Source organism: Trichoderma atroviride, chromosome 2, assembly GCF_020647795.1.
Source record: "Trichoderma atroviride chromosome 2, complete sequence".
Lineage (NCBI taxonomy): Eukaryota > Fungi > Ascomycota > Sordariomycetes > Hypocreales > Hypocreaceae > Trichoderma > Trichoderma atroviride.
The window spans coordinates 238,384-259,187 of record NC_089401.1 but is presented as its reverse complement, the minus strand read 5'-3'; the positions used below and the strand labels follow the sequence as shown (position 1 = coordinate 259,187).

The 20,804-nt window shown below is 46.9% G+C and overlaps 9 protein-coding genes across 11 annotated transcripts; 3 read left to right on the top strand and 6 right to left on the bottom strand.

Annotated features, from left to right (window-relative positions):
* Positions 1–97: 97 nt before the first annotated feature.
* TrAtP1_002746 (uncharacterized protein) lies at positions 98–1,864 on the bottom strand (the record flags this gene model as incomplete). The annotated part of the gene is made up of 3 exons (XM_014087359.2): positions 98–260; positions 332–1,572; positions 1,640–1,864. 3 exons carry the CDS (start codon positions 1,862–1,864, stop codon positions 98–100), a joined length of 1,629 nt encoding a protein of 542 aa, XP_013942834.2.
* Positions 1,865–2,589: 725 nt separating this feature from the next.
* Positions 2,590–5,387, bottom strand: TrAtP1_013326 (uncharacterized protein). Of its 3 annotated transcripts, XM_066115869.1 has the most exons (9): positions 5,296–5,387; positions 5,189–5,243; positions 5,079–5,129; positions 4,900–5,026; positions 4,739–4,844; positions 4,023–4,689; positions 3,635–3,972; positions 3,513–3,577; positions 2,590–3,463 (listed from the first exon to the last, which is right to left on the bottom strand). In XM_066115869.1, exons 1-9 carry the CDS (start codon positions 5,339–5,341, stop codon positions 3,167–3,169), a joined length of 1,752 nt encoding a protein of 583 aa, XP_065967675.1. In that variant the 5' UTR covers positions 5,342–5,387; the 3' UTR covers positions 2,590–3,166. The 3 variants fall into 3 exon arrangements, with proteins under 3 accessions (XP_065967675.1, XP_065967674.1, XP_013942922.2); XM_066115868.1 differs by having other exon boundaries at positions 2,590–3,577; XM_014087447.2 differs by lacking the exons at positions 2,590–3,463; positions 3,513–3,577; positions 3,635–3,972; positions 4,023–4,689 and having other exon boundaries at positions 4,822–5,026.
* Positions 5,388–5,631: 244 nt separating this feature from the next.
* Positions 5,632–7,905, bottom strand: TrAtP1_002745 (uncharacterized protein; the record flags this gene model as incomplete). The annotated part of the gene is made up of 4 exons (XM_014087446.2): positions 5,632–6,186; positions 6,267–6,923; positions 6,982–7,364; positions 7,440–7,905. 3 exons carry the CDS (start codon positions 7,903–7,905, stop codon positions 6,315–6,317), a joined length of 1,458 nt encoding a protein of 485 aa, XP_013942921.2. The 3' UTR covers positions 5,632–6,186; positions 6,267–6,314.
* Positions 7,906–10,040: 2,135 nt separating this feature from the next.
* TrAtP1_002744 (uncharacterized protein) lies at positions 10,041–11,651 on the bottom strand. The gene is made up of 4 exons (XM_014087445.2): positions 10,874–11,651; positions 10,709–10,817; positions 10,469–10,641; positions 10,041–10,411 (listed from the first exon to the last, which is right to left on the bottom strand). The coding sequence occupies exons 1-4, from the start codon at positions 11,470–11,472 to the stop codon at positions 10,363–10,365; spliced, it is 930 nt and encodes a 309-aa protein (XP_013942920.2). The 5' UTR covers positions 11,473–11,651; the 3' UTR covers positions 10,041–10,362.
* A 1,048-nt stretch (positions 11,652–12,699) lies between these two features.
* On the top strand, positions 12,700–13,584 carry TrAtP1_002743 (uncharacterized protein; the record flags this gene model as incomplete). The annotated part of the gene is made up of 1 exon (XM_014087444.2): positions 12,700–13,584. The coding sequence occupies one exon, from the start codon at positions 12,700–12,702 to the stop codon at positions 13,582–13,584; it is 885 nt and encodes a 294-aa protein (XP_013942919.2).
* Positions 13,585–14,086: 502 nt separating this feature from the next.
* Positions 14,087–14,901, top strand: TrAtP1_002742 (uncharacterized protein; the record flags this gene model as incomplete). The annotated part of the gene is made up of 3 exons (XM_014087388.2): positions 14,087–14,321; positions 14,380–14,650; positions 14,700–14,901. The coding sequence occupies 3 exons, from the start codon at positions 14,087–14,089 to the stop codon at positions 14,899–14,901; spliced, it is 708 nt and encodes a 235-aa protein (XP_013942863.2).
* Positions 14,644–16,955, bottom strand: TrAtP1_002741 (uncharacterized protein). Its single transcript, XM_014087331.2, has one exon. It carries the CDS (start codon positions 16,313–16,315, stop codon positions 14,981–14,983), a length of 1,335 nt encoding a protein of 444 aa, XP_013942806.2. The 5' UTR covers positions 16,316–16,955; the 3' UTR covers positions 14,644–14,980.
* Positions 16,956–17,672: 717 nt separating this feature from the next.
* On the bottom strand, positions 17,673–18,301 carry TrAtP1_002740 (uncharacterized protein). Its single transcript, XM_066111597.1, has 4 exons — positions 18,225–18,301; positions 18,085–18,171; positions 17,896–18,030; positions 17,673–17,845 (listed from the first exon to the last, which is right to left on the bottom strand). The coding sequence occupies exons 1-4, from the start codon at positions 18,279–18,281 to the stop codon at positions 17,735–17,737; spliced, it is 390 nt and encodes a 129-aa protein (XP_065967673.1). The 5' UTR covers positions 18,282–18,301; the 3' UTR covers positions 17,673–17,734.
* A 646-nt stretch (positions 18,302–18,947) lies between these two features.
* Positions 18,948–19,619, top strand: TrAtP1_002739 (uncharacterized protein; the record flags this gene model as incomplete). Its single annotated transcript, XM_014087443.2, has 1 exon — positions 18,948–19,619. The coding sequence occupies one exon, from the start codon at positions 18,948–18,950 to the stop codon at positions 19,617–19,619; it is 672 nt and encodes a 223-aa protein (XP_013942918.2).
* Positions 19,620–20,804: the final 1,185 nt, after the last annotated feature.

Here is a 20,804-nt window from a genome sequence, read left to right as displayed (position 1 = left end):
ATAGCATTTTGTTTCGTTGACTTTTGAAGATTCTTGACTTTATAATACTGGGCTATTGTGCTTGTAGTCCTTGCATTTGCGTCACACGATTCTATTGCTAGGCCTTCCTCTTTCGTACTTGAATATCCGCCTTGGAAGGAATCACTGAGCGCCCGATCCATTGCCGCTGAGGCTTTTTGCTAGTCATTTTGATGTCGTAGTCGAGGATAATGGTGGCTAATATGAGTTTGAACTCGTGGGAAACAAAGAATCGCGCTGGGCTGGTCATGATATATACGGTCAGCACAGATACATCTCAACAAATGAATCGTATATTATGCATCATACTCACCAAGCGTGTCTTCCATGGCCAAAAGCGAGATGCTGCGGGCTTGTCGTCACCATTCCCAGTCCTCGCATCCGCGTCCCCTCTTCCGGCTCGTTCCTCTTCTCTTCATCGGACTTTGCGTCCCAGGCTTCTCTCATCCTGGAGTATCGCAGCGGGTCGTATGCCTTAGCATTTTCGTATAGATCTTCGCAGTGATGAGTCCCCTCGAGATTTAGCACGACATAACTGCCCTTTGGGAAAGTCAAGTCCAGGTCTGGATTGTAGACTCCATTTTCGGAGACGACTTTGCGTTCAACGACTGTAGCCATAAAGTTGCTCAGACGCTGTGACTCACGGATGGAAGAGTCTAGGCGGACGAGGTTTGAAAGAGCGGTTTTGGTCCAGGGTCCTGATTTGGGCTTGTTGGCTATGATTTCAGCACGGAGAATGTCGAGGATGCCGCTCTCGTGGTCGGAGGAGAGGAGGTCTTGCATCCATAGTTGGCCGGTCAGGACGGTGGTGTGGATTGCGGCAAATTCAACAGGTAGTAGTCGCTTAGACAGGACGACGGGATCAAGCTCAAACGTCTTGTTTTCTGCCAGCGCCTGTCTGATTGTCCAAGTGACAAAGTCCTCGGGTGGCACGTAATCTTGGAACTCGGCATGTCCATTGGCGTGCTTCAACATGGCATTGAGGCGTTGCTGAACCAAGGGCTGGACTACAGCGTCGGCTGAGCGCCAGTGTATGTAGTTGGCGATGCCGAGGAGTCGTCCGACGATGGGATGCAGGACTTTTGGGAGCAATTGGAGGATGAGCATGTTGCGGACAACGTCGTTTGAAAAGCTGGTCATGTTGTCGACAAATTGTTTGTTACGACAGAGTTCAGGCCCGACGAGGAGTCTGTTGATGACGCAGGGCACGATTTCCATCCACATGTCCCAGAGCGTGAATGCCTTCCAGTTCTCGGTGTCGTCTCCAAACATTGCGCTCACCACATGCTGAGTTTCCTCATCGATGTTTGGGATCACGGTAGGCAGATGCCGAGCTAGATGTTTTTGCATGACGCGGTTGGGAAACGGATCGTGGGCGAGGCGGCGGCCGAGGAAGTTGTATCTGGTGAAGAGAGTTGCGTTGTGGGCGTCATAAGTTGAGAGGATGTGGTCGGGCTGGTCGATCATCCAGGCGGCTTGGCTGCGAGGGAGAACGATTTCTGAATGGCGAGATAGAGGCTGCGGTACGATGAATGGAAGGCCATTTCTGCCAAACTGAATAAGAGCAGATGTGATCTTGTCAGTAACATTGAGTGGTTGGAGCTATGAGCTGGCAACTCACTTTTGAGTATCCCTCTGTGACCCATTGATTATAATTCTTGATGGCTCGAAAACTGTTAATGAAAGCATTGAGCATTCCACTCTTGCCCATGGAAGGGATCTGAATGGGTGGGTGGCTGGCGAGGTCGCTGACGAAATCGATGATGAACGTCACTACCAGGAAAAGAGCGCCAAAGCCCCATGCTTGACTCGAGGTCATTGAGCCCAGCAGCGCAGAAATAGCCATTGTAGATCTACTACATGAATTATTATGCTAGTTGGCTTGCTGCTCACTTGGTGGAATGTGCCGCCAACTGCACGGCTCCTCAAAAATATGTCAGAGACTTGGATAATAAATCAAGAGCTTAGAAAAATTGGCGTGTCGCGGTGGAAATGAAAGAGGAGAGGAGATTAAACTGTCTTGCATTTGACATAAATTACATGCATACAAGTTTTGGCTAAGATGTTGACAGGGGCTTCGGCAGGGAGGGCTTTTGCGCTCAAACCGGGCGGTTTGCTTGCTATGGAACAAGTATCCTCGCAGCTCTAGCCTGTCATATATGTAACCATATGTGCTGTATAGTTTTATCAGATGGCTACTTTCCACCAATCGCTTTTATCATAGCTACGGCAGTTGAAAACCTTTGCATAAGCCGATCGGAACAGTGATGATGCGCTTCCAAAACTATATCGTCTCATGTACAAACACATGCCTTGAACTTTTTTACACTACTCTGACATAGCATCTCGCTTGTATCTGTATCTTAATCAGGGATTTATAATCGTATTTCCCGACTAGAAGCAACCACTAGCTCGATCTGCAGGGGACAACATGTAGTCACTGCATGAAGCGATATCACCAGGCTACATAGTCATGACATCGGCACTAGTTGTAGGAACCAGGCACTAGTTCACTAATCGGCGGCTAATATATAGTATAAGTTGCTTCAAATGAGTCCAAGTTGCAAAGTTGTCCAGCACTATTCATTGTTTCTTATCAGTATTACCTCTAGATCATATAAGCTATAACAAGTAGGCTGAGTTAGCTATCACAAACTATTTACATCTTCCGCCCTACAACTACCTAGAATGTACTCCAAGACCCCGTTGAAACACCCTAGGCAGTCAGCAAAGTTTATTGTGCCATTGGCAAGGGCACAGTTAGACACGGAGAGACTACTGACTGAAGTTGGCTGCTTGATCCTCCTGGTACATGTTTTCTGCGCCTACTCTCTTGTGGTTAGCATAATGCGGCTCATACGGACTAATGCCGTGATGCCGAAGATTTATCTGGATAATCTCGATACGGTAATATCAGCTATTGCTCTTTTTGATAGTTGTTCCCTGTCAACAGGTCGTCACTTTTGCAACACGAGTCGAAACCCAATTGTCCTTTCCCTGTTCAGCTAGAGCTCCTGTTCTACAGCACTGTGGTTGCAGCCTGTTGAAATGAGCTCAATTGAGTTCCACTCTATCCCTTTGCAATTTTGAAGCATACGTTCATATGCGTCGAGGCGTGTTGAGGAGTGGCGCATGGAGAGGACCGAAGTCATAGACGTTGTAGTATTCTGCGAGTCGTTTGCATCGGTTTCGGTATGGCACTGGGACAGCCACTCTTGAACGAGTAAAGATGCGTCTTCGACTTGCTCTTCAAAAGGCTCGGCTGACTGTTCTGCATTTGTATTTGCTCCGTTATTGACATATGACGGATCAGGCACTTCTTGCAGGGGGCCGATATCGTGTTCAGAGACGGGATTGGTGTCTCTGGGGTTGAGTGCGTGGGATATCGGCGACGCCTGGTCCGCAAGAGAGGGTACGCTCGAAGAACTCTCCTGCCTGTGCGTGTCTGGTTCGTCGGCAACGGGTTGAACATTCTGCTTCATAATACTACTGACTTTGATATCGTGAGCGAATACATTGCCGCTGCAGTATTGCCCAAAGAGCGATTCTATTGAAATGCCTGCGAATAGCGCGTTAGTCAAGTTTCACAACCTGTGCGACTAGATTCGCCAATCACCTTTCTCTCGCCATGACTCAAGATGGAACGTGCAGGGCCAAACGTCTATTGGTTTGAAAGCATCAACTAGATTGCAAAGCTCCGGGTACGAGGAATGTCGCGAGTAGGGAAATCGGATGACTCTTGGAAGCGTTTCTCCGCCAAATTGGTTTGTAGTAGATGAGCCTGCTCCTGGATGGTGGTTTGCGATGGGAAGTATGGCCCTTTTCAGATCAGTCAATTGGATATCTTCGGACTTGATGTTCAACTGTAAGCTGCGGCTGGTAGCCAATGCGTTTGTCAAGAGTCGCGCGCACTCGGCTCGGGCTTCTTCTGTGGTGTTCTTCAATGCATCTATTCTGTGGACATGTTAGCCCAAATTGTAACTAGCCACTTTACCAGTACGCACATTTCGAGCAAATTTTGGAGATCGCTCGTGCTGGGAACTTCAAGTTCCATCTCCCGCTCCAAATCCTCGCCGCCTCCTCCTATTCCCGCTTCGTGCATGACATTGCCATCGGGAAATGACGCGATGACGGGCTGGATTCTGACCACTGAAGATTGTCTTGCGATGGAGCACATGTTGCCGCTCTCACAGCTGTGAAGACGCACATCTTTGTTTGCAGTCAAGCAGCCGGGCTGAAAAGAATTTCCACACATGAATCCGGACAGAGCAGCTGCAGTTGACGTCAAATGGGAGCCAAAGCTAGATCGGTCTGGGGATGCGGTTAGCGAGCTGAAAATGCGAAGTTTATAGTCGTCAACATGGATGGGAGAGTTCAGAGCTTTGGAGAGAGCAATCCAAACATCTTCATAGCCATAAGTCCATGATTGTATATGAAAGACTGTATCCTTTGGATACTGCGCGACCTTGCGCAGCAGCTCAGCGATGCCCTCAGCCTTTGTCTGGAAGGGAACGTTGTCGGTGAAAGAGGTGTCGAGATAGATGGTATCTAGAGTCTTGATGCCGCAAGTATACTCGATGAGAGTTGGGTTTCGAGCAATGGTATTGACAAACCATGGCTCACAACGCACGTCGCCAGTATAGAGGATTGCCTTGCCCTGCCCCTCAATGACTGATGGATATTAGCGAGTATAATTCGCAAAGGAATATGCTTCACTTACGGAACATGACAGAGCCAGGGCAGTGATTCGCATCGAAGAGTGTAACCATGAGCTGATTTCCAGGCTGAAGCTCGATTACGGTCGGAGATTCAAGGGGAAGTGGTTTCTGCTGAGAGTGAGCTGCCAGATGACTATTTTGACCCGTGATTTGGTGGACATACAATGACTTTGCTCAGATGCTTATAAGTCTGCTGCCGTGCCTCAAGAATGCCTTTGCTGTAGTTGATACGGCAGGGATAGCGCTCAAGGCGTAGCAGGATTTCTCGTGTAGCCGCAGAGCAGTAGACACTGAAGCAGCAAATCAGCACCAGTAACAGGTTGTTGGTCTTTGGAAGCTTACAATGGAGACCGCAGCGTCTCTAGCCCGGCGAGATGATCAGTGTGAACATGGCTGCTTGAAGTTTAGCACGTCTTTGCATAATAAATATGGTGTCGCTGGGATGAGATTACCTCAAGAAACACGCTGATGGAGGTGATATTCCGTCATGGTGTCGGAAGTAATCAACTGCGAACATGTTAGAGTCGTTCATTTACCGAGAGAGCAGTGATGTGCAAACTTCGTATGTCTGGGAACTCGCGCACCAAGCCATTGAATGTGGACATGGTAATGTCATGATGCTGTGAAGCAATTCAAAAAAGAAGAGTGAAGTTGATATCACGAGAAACGTGAATTGAGTGCAGCAGCCAGAAAGCTTTTACTGATGGAGGCGCTAGGACCGCTATAAACAGCGCCACTTTAGGCAGCACAGGCACTGGCGGGCGCCTGTTTTGCGCTGTAAGTGGTGAGTGCAGCGGCAGTGGCACGGACACATCACACATGTACCGTAGCTGGACGTCATGGAACACAATGCACATATAAATATTCTGCTGACACTACGAGATCAACAAATATTGCTTCATGCTGTACCTGATAAGACCATTTCATTCTAGTTGTCGTCTAAAGCCAGCAGCATTTAGGCCTGGCCCGCTATTCTGTCTAGTCAAAGTGAATCCGCCAAAGCTCTCGATCCGCTCCCGATATAAACTCGCTCCTCGTATGAAGCATCAGCGTATTATCGTTCACAATCACATCACCCTTGTCCCAACTATGAAAGTAAACGACCCGTCTATCATGGAGAACAGTATTGATGGCTTCACAAATCGCCTCGCTGTCAGCTGCTTCAAGCCCATCGATCCTGACATCCGTAGGTAGATGAGCCGTCTTCTCTGTGCCCCATGGCTCGTGGTATCTCAAGCACGGTTTCCCCGTCGTTGGATGCGTTTTGATGAGCGGAAGTTCCCTGATTATGATGTTGCGAAACGCGTCTGTCGAGACTGTCCAGGTCATTGCGGCCATGTCTTGCAGCCTCAACCACCCTGGAAGATGCTTGAAGATGTGTGTAGACGATGCAAAGAGCGTATAACCGGTGTCTTTGGGCGATGATGTTGCTCCAAGGAATATCTGGAATCTGAATTTAAAAAAAAATTAGTAATCTTTTCCTTGGGTCATATGGTGGCTTGTTCCCCAGAGTCAACCGTCGCAACTTACCGAGGTGGCGTTGAGACGCGGACTTCCTCGCCACTCTCATTCGTCTGTCTAACGGTCCTGAAGACGCCATCGTAATGGAAAGGCATCGGTTCGGAAGAGAGAACATTGTTTAGGCCTCGTGTATCGGATCCCCGGTCTTTGACTTCCAAGAGGGTACCAAAGTTCCACTTCAGGGGGCTTGCCAAACTCCTCTGCTTTTTTAGAGAACTCCTCTTTGTTGGGCTTCTTGACAAAACCACGAAGGATAACAGGAGAATTGATTTCACACAACGAGCGGACCTTTTCGACATCGACATCGTCTAATGACATGCTCCAGGGACCGTTGGCAGGTCTGACAAACCAGCCTGTTGGATATATCGGTTCAAAGACGACGCCACCTTTTTCTGTGCCCCACGACAACAGAGGTGATTTCTCGCGGTAGTAACTAGGTCTTTCGTTCTCATAGACAAGCTCATATGAATCATCCTTGTCGAAATCGGCCCGCCTACCCGTGGTGGTTGTGCCATCCAACTTGTACGCGACGGCACAATGCCAGGGAGTTGTGTAGCTGGATTCTGTAGGCAGCAAGTTGATTGAAAGCTTCGCCGCTCCGGTGGACGCATGAATAGACAAGCGGACATAGTCTTTGTACTTTTGTCCAATAGCATTGGCAAATGCCTGCATTTGATTTGTCAATTTAGCGTCAGATGAAGTCAAACGAGGGGTGAACGCTTACATCTCCACGAGCCAGCATTTGTTGAGCTATGTGCTCTACTCCCTGCCGGAATCTGGTCCCGCTCTCGTCATCTTTGAAGTCGTACATATGTTGGAGGTCTATCCCCAAGGCCTTGATATACCCCTTGTATGTTAATTGGACGTCTTCTCTCTGGCTGGCAGTCTCCCATGTCCAGTCAGGGCTACCAAAGCCGTTGAGCAGTGCTCGTCGGAAATTTGACGCGTTTGCTACATATGTCATTTCATCGAGTTCTTCAGGCAAAGTAATTGTAACGAGGTCTTGAAGCCGTGAGAAGATGATGTGTTTATGTCCCTTGGCAGTAGCAATGGCTCTCAGAGTCTCTCCATATTTCCATACATCTTTGTCGGAGACCCCAAGTAAGTCTATAAACGTTATGGAGTCAGTATCTCACTCGATGATTATATATATAAAAAAAGAAGGATTTCATCAAGGCGTACCATTGTATGTTAGACCATCCGAAATGATAGTGAGGTTTGCACCGGGAGGGTAAATATCTTTGATGGAAAGACAGATTGAGTTGAGATGTGCTAGAGACAGCTCTTCAGCTCTGTCAGGCAGCTTGCCCAGTACTTTCTCCTGTGAGTTGGGAGACTTGAATGGGAAGCCTGGGAGCGCCATCGGAATTGAAGCGCCAGCCTTGACATAAGAGTAAATGACAGCAAGATATTTCATAACGCCCTCATCTGCCTTGGCAGTGGTGTCAGTAGATCGCTTTAGGCTGTATCTGGTTATGACTTGAAGAATCTGGGAGGCAGTCTCGAAAGCGGCTGCATCCACGCCAACGGTCAAAGATACTGAGGGAACTGGGGTAGGACGAGGAGGGTTGGAAGAAGCCAATTCAAGGTTGGCTTCAGTTGCAGTAGCCTCAGCAGGCAAAGACTCGAGCTTCTCTGTGGAAGACATGGTTTCAATTGGAAACAAAGATGAGATGAATACTGATCAGCTGTTTGAAAGATTAGTTTAGGTGGAACATGCCGACCTTTTATAGTCGCCAATTCTTCTTCGTTGGAATAGCCAAGGCCTCTTTTCAATTCCCTTGCAATTGCCCTCACGGTGGCCGTTTCTATGTAAGCATCAATGGCTGCTTCTTACCGCTTGCAAAGGACCCCATGAAGAACCCCGCAACAGACCAGCAGCCATCTCGCTCCCATGTTTTCATCTGTAAAATTCAAATCTTCTTTAAATTATTGCCATATTTGGTAAATGTAGGATGTAGCGAATATACATAAGCTACAGCCCGGCCGCGGGAAGGCTATCCTTGTTAGCAGCAGATTCCTTTGGTCGGGCTGACTCTCGGTAACTGGCGGGTACCTGGAGTTACTGCTACGCTATGCTGATGCTTTATGCAGCCACTGCAAAGGATTGCTCGAGCCATTTCCCCATCAATAATTTAGGATTCGATGTTGCAACGTATCACTAATACAAAATGTATACAAGTCGTACTGCTTAATGCTGCTTGGATCTTGTGGCTATCCCTTTAGCTGCTGAGACTTGGCTTTGTCTTTGAAGTTGCAGTGTAGCTCAAGTGCTCCATTAGAACTTCACAAAGGGATTGAAAAGCCATGTCCGAAATTGTACTCATGTGCAATGACTTTCGCTATAAATGCCTGAAGCTCATATACTTGCAATGTCTGGTCGTTCGAAGCTCGCATCATGTTGCATGTTACCCCGAAGCCGATGCAAGTATAATGTTCCTTTGAAATGAATGTGTATGTATGTACAAATATAAGGTAAAATTATCCAGAGGGGGAAAATGGTTCGATATGCATGTGGCATACATCGAAATCCTTCATTTTCTCCTGTGCGGTATACTGTGCGGTATGTAAGAGCTGTCTTTTGCAGTAAGAAGAGGCTTACCAAGGCGCACGCCTGAACAAGTACCGATTATCCTGACGTTAGTATAACAGAGCGGTACACATGCTAACATGTAACATCAATTCTTTGCTTATGCTGGCAATGTCTTAGACGCGTCTTCGGTAAGTCCTGCAAGAGGCGCCGTCTTGGGATTCACGTGCATAGCTCCGTAAGCTGAATCGGAATAAGCCGCAGCTCTTCGATTAATCATAACATACTAATCCATAGGAAGCAAGTCCGACTGCTGGATCTCCGGAAGACCCTTGATGATTCCTACTCTATTTGATGTGGGTTGCCAAACCGTGGAAGCTGGTTGGTCAGTCTGATATAAAGCGCTACGGAATGCGTATTTCGGTAAGAGCTCGCTAGCACATGCTGCTTTTACCCCTCCTGGGGCCTAGATCTTTTGATGCCAGTAAGATTCAAGGTTGCATTCCAAACGCAGTAAGCTGTAGCTATGGATGTTCGGTTGGAACGAGAGGGATCTGCCAAAATAAGGATGAGCGGGGTTTGAAGTGTTAAAATCGTCTCTTGGTGTAAGTAATAGTAATACTCTATTCTATAGGAAGTGTTATATGGCTAATGGGACCGGAAATATTATTGTACAAGGTGACGGTATATATTCCGCATGTAATGACTAACATAGGTATAGAATATTCCAGTTGAGAAGACATTCGAACTCATTTCATATGTTCAGAACAGCAGTGGCGTTGTCTTTGCTCCTCAGTGTCTAAATGTCACTATGAGTGTGTGAGTGCAAGCGTTTACATGGAAGCCGAGCTGAAGCTGACTGCGTATGACCATTATCCCAGAAGGGTATGCTATGCTGACTGGCGCTACATATAGAAGGCCAGCCATGGAATACGCCTGCTCCGTGTCTCGTATTTTTGCGTATAAACTATTCATAAACCTTCAGGGTCTAGCACTGCGTTGTGTATAGCCGATTACCGAGACAGGAAACTCAACTACTCATTTCTTGTGTTAATTCAATGCAGGCAGATATGGAGCTGCCAGGTTCCCCGTGCCTTTTTTCATTTTCCCATCTTCGCTGTATCTGGCTTATATTGTACGTAACATTGCCAGTTGCTTCCCGGGTTCAAAGTTATTCTAGATCCCCATCCAATACTCCACTTTCATTGTCACCGATGTTTTCTGACACCGAGAATGAGAGTACGCGAATTGAAGCCAAGATTCCCCTTTATGGATATTGAGCTGTAGATACCTAGTCTAGCTTACACGCCAATATGTGTTTGCTCATAATTTTCTCCGCAAGAGTCCTCATCTACGATCCAGATTAAGTATTACTTAAGCGGAAGAAACGCAATTCACCGTAGATATTTGTCTATGAATGCACATCATTCTATTCTCCTCATCGCTACGCGCGTGTATCCAAAGTCCGAGTTGTTCTTAGTACTTGTATTGCTAAGCCCTTTACTCATATAATCGCATTGAACCCGTTCGATTGTGGGCGGCCAGATTGCACCAAGCCTTCCCATTCAATCCACTTCAATTTAGATTTGAGGGCGTTTCTGGCTCTGACAAAATGAGGCAGATCCTAAAACCGGAGCCGATATTAGCGAGTAAACATAAACAGACGGGCAGAGATTCTCACCAAGATGTAGTCCAGTCTGGTTTACCACCCAAAGCCTTGCACATGGCGCGGCTGCTTGCATTCGTAGGCGACACGTCTGCTGCAATTAGTCCATCGCTCGCTGATAGTGTAGACTTTTCTCGTAAAAGCTTCGCGGCTAGCTTTTTAGCTAGACCCTGTCGTCTATAAGGCTCCTGTTTGTTGGTTGCGTGTGAGCCCGCGTTGACAAGAACTAGAGCAGGATCAATGTGATATACTAACCTCGCAGTGAATCGATATGAGTGAACCGTCTATTCCAACTAATCCCCACACTATGGGCGTCTTGTCTTCAAGTTTAATTGTAAGGTTTGGGAGATGAACTAGCTCCTCTCTGTCAAATTGCTGATTAGCTTCTTGTACATAACAGCTGGTCGAATTTTGGCTTACGGAGTTCGAGGAATGTCTGTTCGGGAGCAAATAATGCGGCAATCGTCCAAACTGGCGCTCCCCCATTCCATTCCCGGTGGAAGGTCATCACCAAGTACCGGCAACTCGTCTCTCTTCATTAGCCATTTATCAAAAAGGCCTGAAGGCCTAGACTCGACTCTGCCGTCAAACGTTTCCAAGATGGACCGAATCTTGGAGTGAAGAGTGCCAACCAAGATACGTTCTGGGTTAGTGAATAACAGCTCTTTCCCGTATTCTTTGCGCAATCTAATGACTTGTCCGACCAATTCCGCTACTTGTTCCTCGTACGTCCCATCGTTACTCGAATCATATCCGTTGCGAGGGTGTTCTAGAGTCGAATATACAAACATCTGAGTGCCTGACTTGGAAAAGTCTAGGTATGCTGCCGTATATACATCAGGCCGGGATGAGAGTTCGGTAGCTGAGATGAAGATAACGCGAGCGTGTTCAGAAGTTCCTTGCGGGAACTTTGTAAATTGCAGCCGTCGTAATAATGGCAGCGAATATGGCAACTCGGCAGTAAGTAGCTCTACCAGCTCTTGGGGTACAGAGTCGAATGACTGCGTGTGGTTGACCATTTTGACTTGAACTTTGTCTGTTGCCCGACTGGCTCAAATTGTTCGAGACAGCACATCATTTAGTAGTGGCAGCTTCTAAAAAAAAGTGGCCCCGATTTCGGACGTGGGACAGTCGAATACCAATGAGTCAACCTGTGAACTCGTAATTGGTGATATCACCAACCAATTAGTTGGAAAAGAAATGCAAGATACAAGTGATGAAGATGACAATTTGAGAGCTTCAAGTCAAAGACCGTCCGGAATCGCATTCAATGGTTGCGAGCGCGCTCTGATGACTCTGACAATATTCCCGATTAGCGCTAGAACATGACCAACCCGCCAGAATTCAGCAAAGGTAAGACTAGCCCTTCCTATTTACGTCCTATAGTTATCTCAACTTGTGTTATTTTTGAATGTTCTTTTCAAAGTCTGTATGCGCATCATTTACAGCTAACATCCGGGTTTTCATGACAACTTTTCCCAAGCATATTATGATGGCATACATTGGTTTACTCACGCGATATATATTGCATCGTTTCTAACTAACTGAAGCAATTGAATAGAAAATAAATAGCATGTGAAGAACTTCTGGCGTGAGGTTCTAGGGCCATGTCGTCAAATCGGACTTATCCATATGATTATTTCCGCAGTGACTGCGATTGCTGTGATTTCAAGACGGGAGTCGTGATTGGCAGGCAACTCCCGTATAGAATAGTAAAAGGACTCCAGCTAGGCCTAATAGCGTATGCTGACCAATTTGGAAAGACAGTTTTACGCATTTTAATGGACGGATAAGAGTCATCTAGATCTGTTAAGCACAAACTCCAATAAAAGGCAAGAAATTCCGAGAGGCGAAGAGCGAGGCTGCGGAGTGCGTGCGGACATTGCGGAAGAGGTTACCAATTGACTAAGCCGCGGCAGGTACAAGCGGAATTAAGCAACGGTCAACTTGTTTGCTTGGCCCGTATATTTAGATCTTCCTTGAAATTCGACCCTTGGAAGAAGAGGCGGCTGTTGGATATATTACAAAGTGATGGGCAACTTATCCCGAGCGAGCTGTTGGAGCAAAGTGAAACATTGAGATGAATGCGCATATAAATTGTAAATGCTGGGCGTTTCCATGTAGTTTTCTGTATCATTATTGAATAGACTGAATCAATTCGATATCGACATTTCAGTTTTGAACAGCTTAATTGCAACAACAAATAGACTCCTCGCTAGTTTTCGCTTCATCGGCAGATTCAAGCAATGGCTTCAGGAAAGATCTTGGTCACCGGTGCTGGAGGGAATTTGGGTGGATTGACGATTGATCTCCTTCTCGAAAAAGTGTCCCCTGAAAAGCTTGCTGTTGTTACTCGAGATCCCTCGAAACTCAAGCGCCTCGTCGATCAAGGGGTTTCGGTGCACAAGGCGGACTACCTCGACTACGACTCGCTCCTTTCTGCGTTCCAAGGCGTTGATAAAATCATGTTTATCGGTGCACACGCCTTCACCGACCGCATCAAGCAGCACTTCAACGTCATTACGGCTGCGAGACAGGCCGGAGTGAAGCACGTTGTTTACACCTCGATCCAGCGCCGAGAGGGATCGGGCGTGGTGCTGTGGGACATCACCGAGAGTGACACCTTCACCGAGCAGGCCCTGCGCGCATCCGGCATGGCATACACCATCATGATGCAGCCGTCCTTTTTGGAGACGTTTTTCTTGTATTTTGGTGCCAAGGCGCTTGAAGACGGCGTGCGTATGCCGTTTGGGAAAGGAAAGACAGCTCCTGTTACGCGAGACGACCTCGCAGCGGCCAATGTTGCTGTGCTGACGCAGCCTGGGCACGAGAATAAGACCTATAAGCTGAGTGGCGACGAGGCGTTTTCGTTTTCGGAGATTGCGCAAATCCTAGGCGAAGTCAAGGGCAGAAAGGTATCGTCCGAAAACATCAGCGAGGACGAGTATCTGGACTTTGACTTTCATGGACTAGAGAATGCACCGAAGCAGTTCCCCCTTTTCCGCTTAGCTTGGGTGAAGGCGATGAATAATGGCGATTTCGAGGAGACGACGGGAGAATTGGAGCGGTTGATTGGGCGGAAGCCGACCACGTTTCGTGAATATATGAAGAACAACTATCCCCCTGTGTAGATGGAGTGGATAACGCAGAATATATGTTGAATATAACATCGTAAAGGCTTTGTTTAAGAGCGATTTAAGGTGTCAAGTTCGCCGTCTATAGAATATATTGTGAGAGTGAGCTGTGTGTTATAGTAATCATGCTCGAATGATCTATTACCGTAAGCCACTGTCGTAACTCTGTTTTCAAACCATCTTGCGCTATAACGCCATAACAGCTCACTTTCTTCAGCTCATTGAGTTTAATAGGCAGCCTCAGCGCTTGTGGTGCTTTGGAGTGCAAGCGCCAAACTATAACACAGTGAAGCGTGGCTAATCAACAGCCTCAACCAATCAATAAATTATATGGCTGCGTAAGCTTTGCCATTAGATGGCTCTCACATGCGATTATAACTGCTTCAATGTCCCTCTCAAGGCATACAATGATGTAGTCACGTCTATTATAACAAACCCTTCTTATTTCTACAACACCACACTAAACCAAGACAATAAACAAGGCAAAATGACCAACAAAATGAACAAGATAATTCTCATATTTGGCTTTGGACCTCGTATCGCTGCTGGCGTAGCTCGTGCATTTGCCAGTAAGGGCTACAAGGTAGCAGTGGTTTCTCGCACAAAGAAAGCCATTGAGCCTGGCGACGATTACCTCTGGATTCAAGCGGACTTATCGGATGCCTTTTCTGTGGAGGGCGTCTTCACTACAGTGAGGAGTAAGCTAGGGATACCGAGCGTGGTTGTGTATAATGGTAAGGGTTTGTTGGCTATGAGAACGAGCGGAGTACAAGCTAAGAACACCGTCTTTAGCTTTCGCCTTTTCCACAGAAGGATTTGATCAGCCATTATCGACTTTAATCACCGATGCTCATATCAATACCTTTTCCGCTTATGCAGCGGCTCAACAGGCAATGAAAGGCTTCGCCGAACTGCCGCCGGATGCTTCCAAAACGTTCATCTACACCAGCAATAAGCTGCATCTGATGCCGATAGAGCCACTAGTTTCCTTTGGAATGGGCAAATCGGCATCTGCGCACATGATTCACTATTTGGCGGAAGTGTATAAATCTAGTGGCTACAAGTATGTTTAACATTGTGATTGAACGGTCAATGCTGACAATGGTGCCTAGGTTCTACCACACAGACAATCGAGAGCTATCAGGAGTGCCCAGATACTACAACCCCAGTCCTGAAGCTCATGGCGAACACTACTTGAGATTGGCAGAAGAAAAAGAGCAAGGCCCATGGAATAATACGTTTGTGGATGGAAAAGGGTATGTGAAATTTGATGAGTCGTTGACATTCGGAGGCTACTTCCCCCTCCCAGGCTGAGATGCCTCTGCGTTTATACAAGTCGCTATTTCAAAGATGTATATCACACATGTACATGTATATACAATATTGAAAGTTCTTAATCAATCTTGACTCCCAGTTTGCCGACATTTCTGAGCCCCCAGAAGCTCACCAGCACCGCTACAAATCCGAGCCCACTGTTATACCACCAACCCGCCTTGTAGCCCTGGAGCAGCGCTTCATTCGCATTTGCTAATTGCGACGATGCTGCCACTTGCTGCGCAATGATTGATGTTGAAGCAATGCCAATACTCTTTCCGATCTGAGAAAGCATCTGAAAGACGCCGCCAGCCAGCGCCTGAGTCTTTGTAGGAAAAGCCGAAGTAACCACGAGATTTGCGATGGTGTATATGAGATCTGCGCCCAGGGGGTTTAAAGCCATGGCTTGGAAGACTGCGTGCCAGTAACTGGGGCCATCAAGACGGCACAGGGTGGCGAGAAGCAGTGGCGCGATGCCACTTACAAGGCAGCCAATCGGCACGGCAAGCCAAGGCCTCAGAAAAGGAAGAGAAAGGCCAATGGCAGCATTCATCATGGCACCCGCAATAGGTGCTGGAAGGAAATACAGAGACGCCGTCAATGGAGAAAAGTCGCGCACTTCCTGTAGGTACAATGCCGTGAGCTGCTCGCTGGCATTGAGGGCCCCCCAGACCAAGAAGACGGTAATACAGACAGCCGTGAAAGGCGCATTTCTCCATATTGCGTTTGGTATCAGTGCTGGTCGGGAATTCCGTGTCTGGTGACGCATCCATAGCCAGAATAGCGGCAAAAGCGCGAAAGAAATGCAAAGTATTGCCAAGTTCGCCGGCTCGCGTATAAGTCTACCAGCATCAGATCCAGAGACCACTGCGAGCTCATACGATAGAAGAGCAAGTGCCGCACTGATAAGAAGACAGCCAAACCAATCAATTTCTCGTGCAAGACGATTGAGGGTCTCTCTCCCTAAGGCAGCACCATCAATGTCTGACGGCAGTGCCCACAGAGCCAGAGCCAATACAACGATATTCAGCATGGCAGTTGTGTAGAAGCCCAGCGCCAGCCAAGTGTATCGCTGAAGACGCCGCCCAATACGAGACCCAGTCCAAACCCAACAGCTTGGCCTCCACCCATGGCAGAGAATGCAGCACTGCGAATTCGAGGACTGGTTGCAGCAGGAAAGGCGCGCGCTGCAATTCCCACGGCGCTTGGAAGACAGAATGACGCCGAGATTCCAGCTATAGCGCGAAGAGCGATGAGTTGTGATGGTGTCTTTGCCAGTCCTGCCCCCAATGCACTGAGGGTTTGCAGTAACGCACCCACGAGACAGAACCGTCGACAACCAAGGATATCGGCGGCGGCAGCACAGAGAAGCAGCGTGCAGCCACATGCCAGAGCAAAGGCTGAGGCTGGCCATAATTGAAGCTCTGGGGGGAACCCCAAGTCTGCCGAGATGACCGGGATGCAGACTGTCAATAGCCCGGCCAACAGGTTGCTGATGCCGCTGATACAAGTGATGCAGACGATGATGGCAACTGCTCGGCTCTTTGAGATGGATGTATGGGATTCGACGAGCCCGGTAGGTTCAGACAGCTCCATCATCATGACTGAAGTGTGACTCGGAGCTGTCTCCAGCTCTATGGTTGAGCTGGTCTGCGAAGGCGACATTTTTGTTGATGGACTCCTGATGGGCGCTCAGCAAAGGTATATCGACTTTATACAGAAAACTACTCTGTATTGATCTTTGTCGGAGCTCATAATTGTGTCATTCTCTGTCGTGTTTTTTATATCGCGGATTAATTGCTTATAGTCCTGATTCTTCTGTTAGTCATTGTTCAATACGTGGCCAGTTGAGACAATATGTGGTCAGAACGGTTTCACAGCCACAAACCTGAGCCGCACACTTGCAACACCAGGTGCATTACAAATGCAGCTTTCTCTTGTCAATGGTCAAAGTCGAATCATTATGTAAATTAATGAGTAACTGGAGAAAGCCACGCGTATAAGACCGACTCCAATTGAAAGATGCCGAACCCGGTCAGCTGGTTGTGCCGATTGGCGGGCATTCAGTATACTTGCTGGCCATAACCTGGCCGATCAATTAAGTGATTATGCCCGCAGTATTATTCATTGAGTGGCAGCTAAAAGGTACAGTCATGTGCAAAAAGTCTGAAACGCTGTGCTAGCTCTCACCGAATCTCATCGTTTTCAAAGATTGATATATAGTTCTAGAAGAATTTCTCTAAGAAAAAAATAAGAAGACTCAATTGTGAAATGATCAAATTTTATAATCTCAAGATTATAAATGTTTTTCTCAATATTTGCTCCAGCTGGTTGCGATCAAATTTGTTGAAAAATCCGCCTATGTAAAGTTAGTGGACTTTTGTACCATGGCTGTAGATATTGGTGCTTGGGCGGTTAGAACGCTCAATTCAGACTCTTTTAAGCCGTTTGAACAACGTGTTAACAAGAGAATCCATTGGTCAAATTAAGGCTCTGTATAATGGTCAAGACTCAAAAGACATGTAAGATCAAACTTGGACACGTCTACCCTCAATTAGTTCGAAGATATCCAAATAGATCTAAAATGGATGCGAATTATTGCTATTCAAAGCGATACTCCGCGACTGCTTCACTTTGGGACCGACATCAACATAATACTGCGCAACTTTGCCTGTAGCCACTCAAATGCCAGTCGGCAAGCCGGCAACGCCGTTCATTTTCGGAATTTGTACAGTTCCCATTCAGCACTAGAGAGTTCTATATTAGCACCTGGTGTATTTACATGTACTGAAGTCTAAGTAGTAATATATTATTTCGTGAAGAATTTATATCATCATGGCTTGTAACAGACGAATTCGATCTCAACATCCGTGTTCAGAGGCAATTGAGCAACGCCCATTGACATTCGAGTGGGACGAGGCTCAGGCATCATTTCCTTCCATACCTGCTGTTATTTAGCTTTATATCCGATAGCAACATGTCATTTCAACTGACCTGATTGACCAGAGGGAAATTCTTATCAAAATCCGTGCAGTAAATGGTTGCTTTCACCACATCCTTCAATGTCATGTCCTCAGCGGCCAGCACTGCTTCGAGATTCTTAATGACTTGTCTTGCACGATCTTGGACCTGTGAGTTGCATAAGCATGTGGCTCTAATTGAACAGGGTTATAGTGTACGTACCGTTCCTTCAACCATGGTGCCGTCCGCAAGAGCCCCGAGGGTTCCTTGAGTGAATAGGAAGGGACCTGCTCTTACGCCCTGAGCGAACTATAAAGCTTGTTAGAAGGTAAGGCCTGAAGAACTTGTAGATAAAGCTATACCAGATCTGGGATCGGCGGTGCTGGGGCATTTTTCGTAACGATATATTTTAAGGCCATGGTGACAGATTGAACTTTGTTAATGTGTGATGTCTTGAGATGCTCAATTGCGGCTTGTCTGCGAAATATATAGTTGATGGAAATTTTTATAGTTGTATATTCGTGACAATGTGTCTCAGGGCCATTGTAAAAGATTGCTGCTGAAATTTTATAAACGCGTCTTGTCCCAAATTGCCAAGGCCTTGTCTGCGAAATATATAGTCCAATGGAAATTGTAATAAAATTGTAAATACTCTTATAGATTGAAATGTGTTGGATATTCCAAGTGTTGGATCTACGTCATTTGGCTTCGGGTAATAGAAAAGGCGACTAATTTGAGCGTGAACGTTGATATCAATAGCAACACAGTATAAGCGGAAATGCGGCGTCCAACTTCACAGCCTGGCCAACGAGACTATGGCAACACCACTGTGTAAAAATTCATGATCAATGCTTGCCCCGTCGTCACAAAGATCCACCATTTGGAATCCAAGAGAGATTTGCAGAATTATTCTGTTGATTTATGTATCAAGGCCCTTCGCTGATGTAGTAAACTATAACAAGCACTCACGACATCTCGGCTATTGTTTCTCAATCTTGTGTAAAGCAAACATCTAAACTCATTGAATTATCGTAATACTACTCGCTCATAAGACATCAGTCACAACACCCGCCGCATTAGCCACCATGTTCTTGGTACTCTTCGAGGTGCATCCGTCAGCGGCTGAAAAGTCTCACTATCTCGACATTGGCAAAACTCTTAGGCCGGAACTGGTCAAAATTGACGGCTTCATCGATAATATTCGATACGGCTCTTTGACTCAACCGGGCTGGGTTTTATCGCTCTCTACTTGGAGAGATGAAAAGTCGCTGGTTAGATGGCGAACACAAGGGCTCCATCATACCGCTCAAGAGAAGGGCAGAAAAGAAGTCTTCCTAGACTATCGACTAAGAATCTGCGAGGTTACGGCGGATACACACGTACCAGACGGACATGCTGTCCGAGAGCAGCGGCTGGACATTACGCGCGCAGGCGACGCAGAAGCAGCTGTACTTATCAGCATGGATAAGACGGGGTTAGAAAATCCCAGTAAAGAGGAGGCTCTGGAACGCCTTCGATTGGAGTTGGGTAATGTGAAGGGGCTGGTGTCTTGGGATGCGTTCAATGCTGTTTTGGATCCTGGCGATGTTATCGCCTATCTGTCATTCACAACTGCAAATGCTGCAGTCGACTTTCTCGAAACGCGGGAGGGCCAGAAGAACATCAGACACCGGGGAGCAAGAGTCATTCGAGACTACGGAATGTATAGGCGCGACGAAGCTCCGCAGTACTATCCAGAGGTTGAACGGAGAGAGTAAAAGACTCTCAACTTGAGATTGTTTTTTATACCTTGTTTCAAAGCTGAATTGCTAGATACATACTCTAGCTTTCCTATTACATGTACCTAGTTACGGATCAAGCTCTTTTCATCTGGCATCATTGATCAGCCATCGGGTCAAAAGCCAAAAAAATACATCTGAGCGGATGCTCATATTCTACTTGTCCAACGGTGCACTGTGTCACAAGAAATTACTTTATCCACCTCATATATTGAACAAAAGAACAAGCGTTCATCGCAATTAGACAAACACATGGTGTTTTACGTCACGACCTCTGGATATCGATTAGTACGACCGCATATACGCCAACTCGAAACATGAAAGGGCTAGTTAGACGCACCGCCGTCGAAATGCCAACCGACTGCGCCTGTATCTGTCGATTCTCCCCCACCCGTAACCTCAGGGGCCGTGAAAATCATTGTTTGTCCTCGTGACTAGCCAACAAAAGCATATGACATGTCTACATAGTTACTTTGCCACCATACTGTTTTCAACAGGTTGTTTTCAGCATCCAGCGTGTCAAACGCCCGTTTCAATGTCTCCAACTTACCACGCGCATCTATGAGCGACTGCTCTAGCTCTTGGATGCGCTTCGCTTTGCGTTCTCGATATATCCTTTGGGACACTCGATTTTGAGCTCTCCGCCGCTATCACGTATCAGCACTGCAATTGTGTCTAACCATTAACCTGAGGTCTTTAGCTATGTACTCACAGTCCTGGCTGCTGGAGATGCATTCTTGAAACGGGCTTCGCGCTTCTTGATCGCACTTTTCTTGTCACCAGACTTATCGTCGATAGCGAGACTATGAGAAGATGCATTTGTCTCTCTAGTAGCTCCATCAGGATATGGCAAACACTTAAAGACTGTCTTCTCTAACCTTGCAACGGCTCCACTCTTTACTGGTGTTAGGACTCGGACCAATTCTCCTCACGTTCGGGGTAGACTATACCGAGATTAAGCATTGATATCCAACGACATTCTGCCTTAGTGATGCGTTTGCTAACTCAATAGGTAGGCCTTGGCAAAGCTCATTGGAAATTCTAGGTTCATTTTGTGGTTTCATCGTCGGCGAGAAAGGCCGTGGTCGCCCACCAATTGAAGTGAAGTGTTGAATATGCAACAAGCGAAGCTCAGGAGCGATTATGTACCTAGGAAAGTAATTT

Excerpts from the sequence above, each read along its gene's own strand:
- TrAtP1_002740 (XM_066111597.1), bottom strand. The coding sequence starts at position 18,281 with ATGGCCTTAAAATATATCGTTACGAAAAATGCCCCAGCACCGCCGATC. Across the intron at positions 18,172-18,224 it reads CACCGCCGATCCCAGATCTG|TTCGCTCAGGGCGTAAGAGC; the intron begins GTATAGCTTTAT and ends CAAGCTTTATAG. Across the intron at positions 17,846-17,895 it reads ATTTCCCTCTGGTCAATCAG|GTATGGAAGGAAATGATGCC; the intron begins GTCAGTTGAAAT and ends AAATAACAGCAG.
- TrAtP1_013326 (XM_066115868.1), bottom strand. The coding sequence starts at position 5,341 with ATGTCCACATTCAATGGCTTGGTGCGCGAGTTCCCAGACATACGAA. Across the intron at positions 4,845-4,899 it reads AGCATCTGAGCAAAGTCATT|AAACCACTTCCCCTTGAATC; the intron begins GTATGTCCACCA and ends CACTCTCAGCAG. Across the intron at positions 3,578-3,634 it reads TGAGTCATGGCGAGAGAAAG|GCATTTCAATAGAATCGCTC; the intron begins GTGATTGGCGAA and ends CGCTATTCGCAG.
- TrAtP1_002744 (XM_014087445.2), bottom strand. The coding sequence starts at position 11,472 with ATGGTCAACCACACGCAGTCATTCGACTCTGTACCCCAAGAGCTGGTA. Across the intron at positions 10,642-10,708 it reads TCATATCGATTCACTGCGAG|GAGCCTTATAGACGACAGGG; the intron begins GTTAGTATATCA and ends ACCAACAAACAG. Across the intron at positions 10,412-10,468 it reads CCAGACTGGACTACATCTTG|GATCTGCCTCATTTTGTCAG; the intron begins GTGAGAATCTCT and ends CTCCGGTTTTAG.
- TrAtP1_002741 (XM_014087331.2), bottom strand. The coding sequence starts at position 16,315 with ATGGCCAGCCTCAGCCTTTGCTCTGGCATGTGGCTGCACGCTGCTTCT.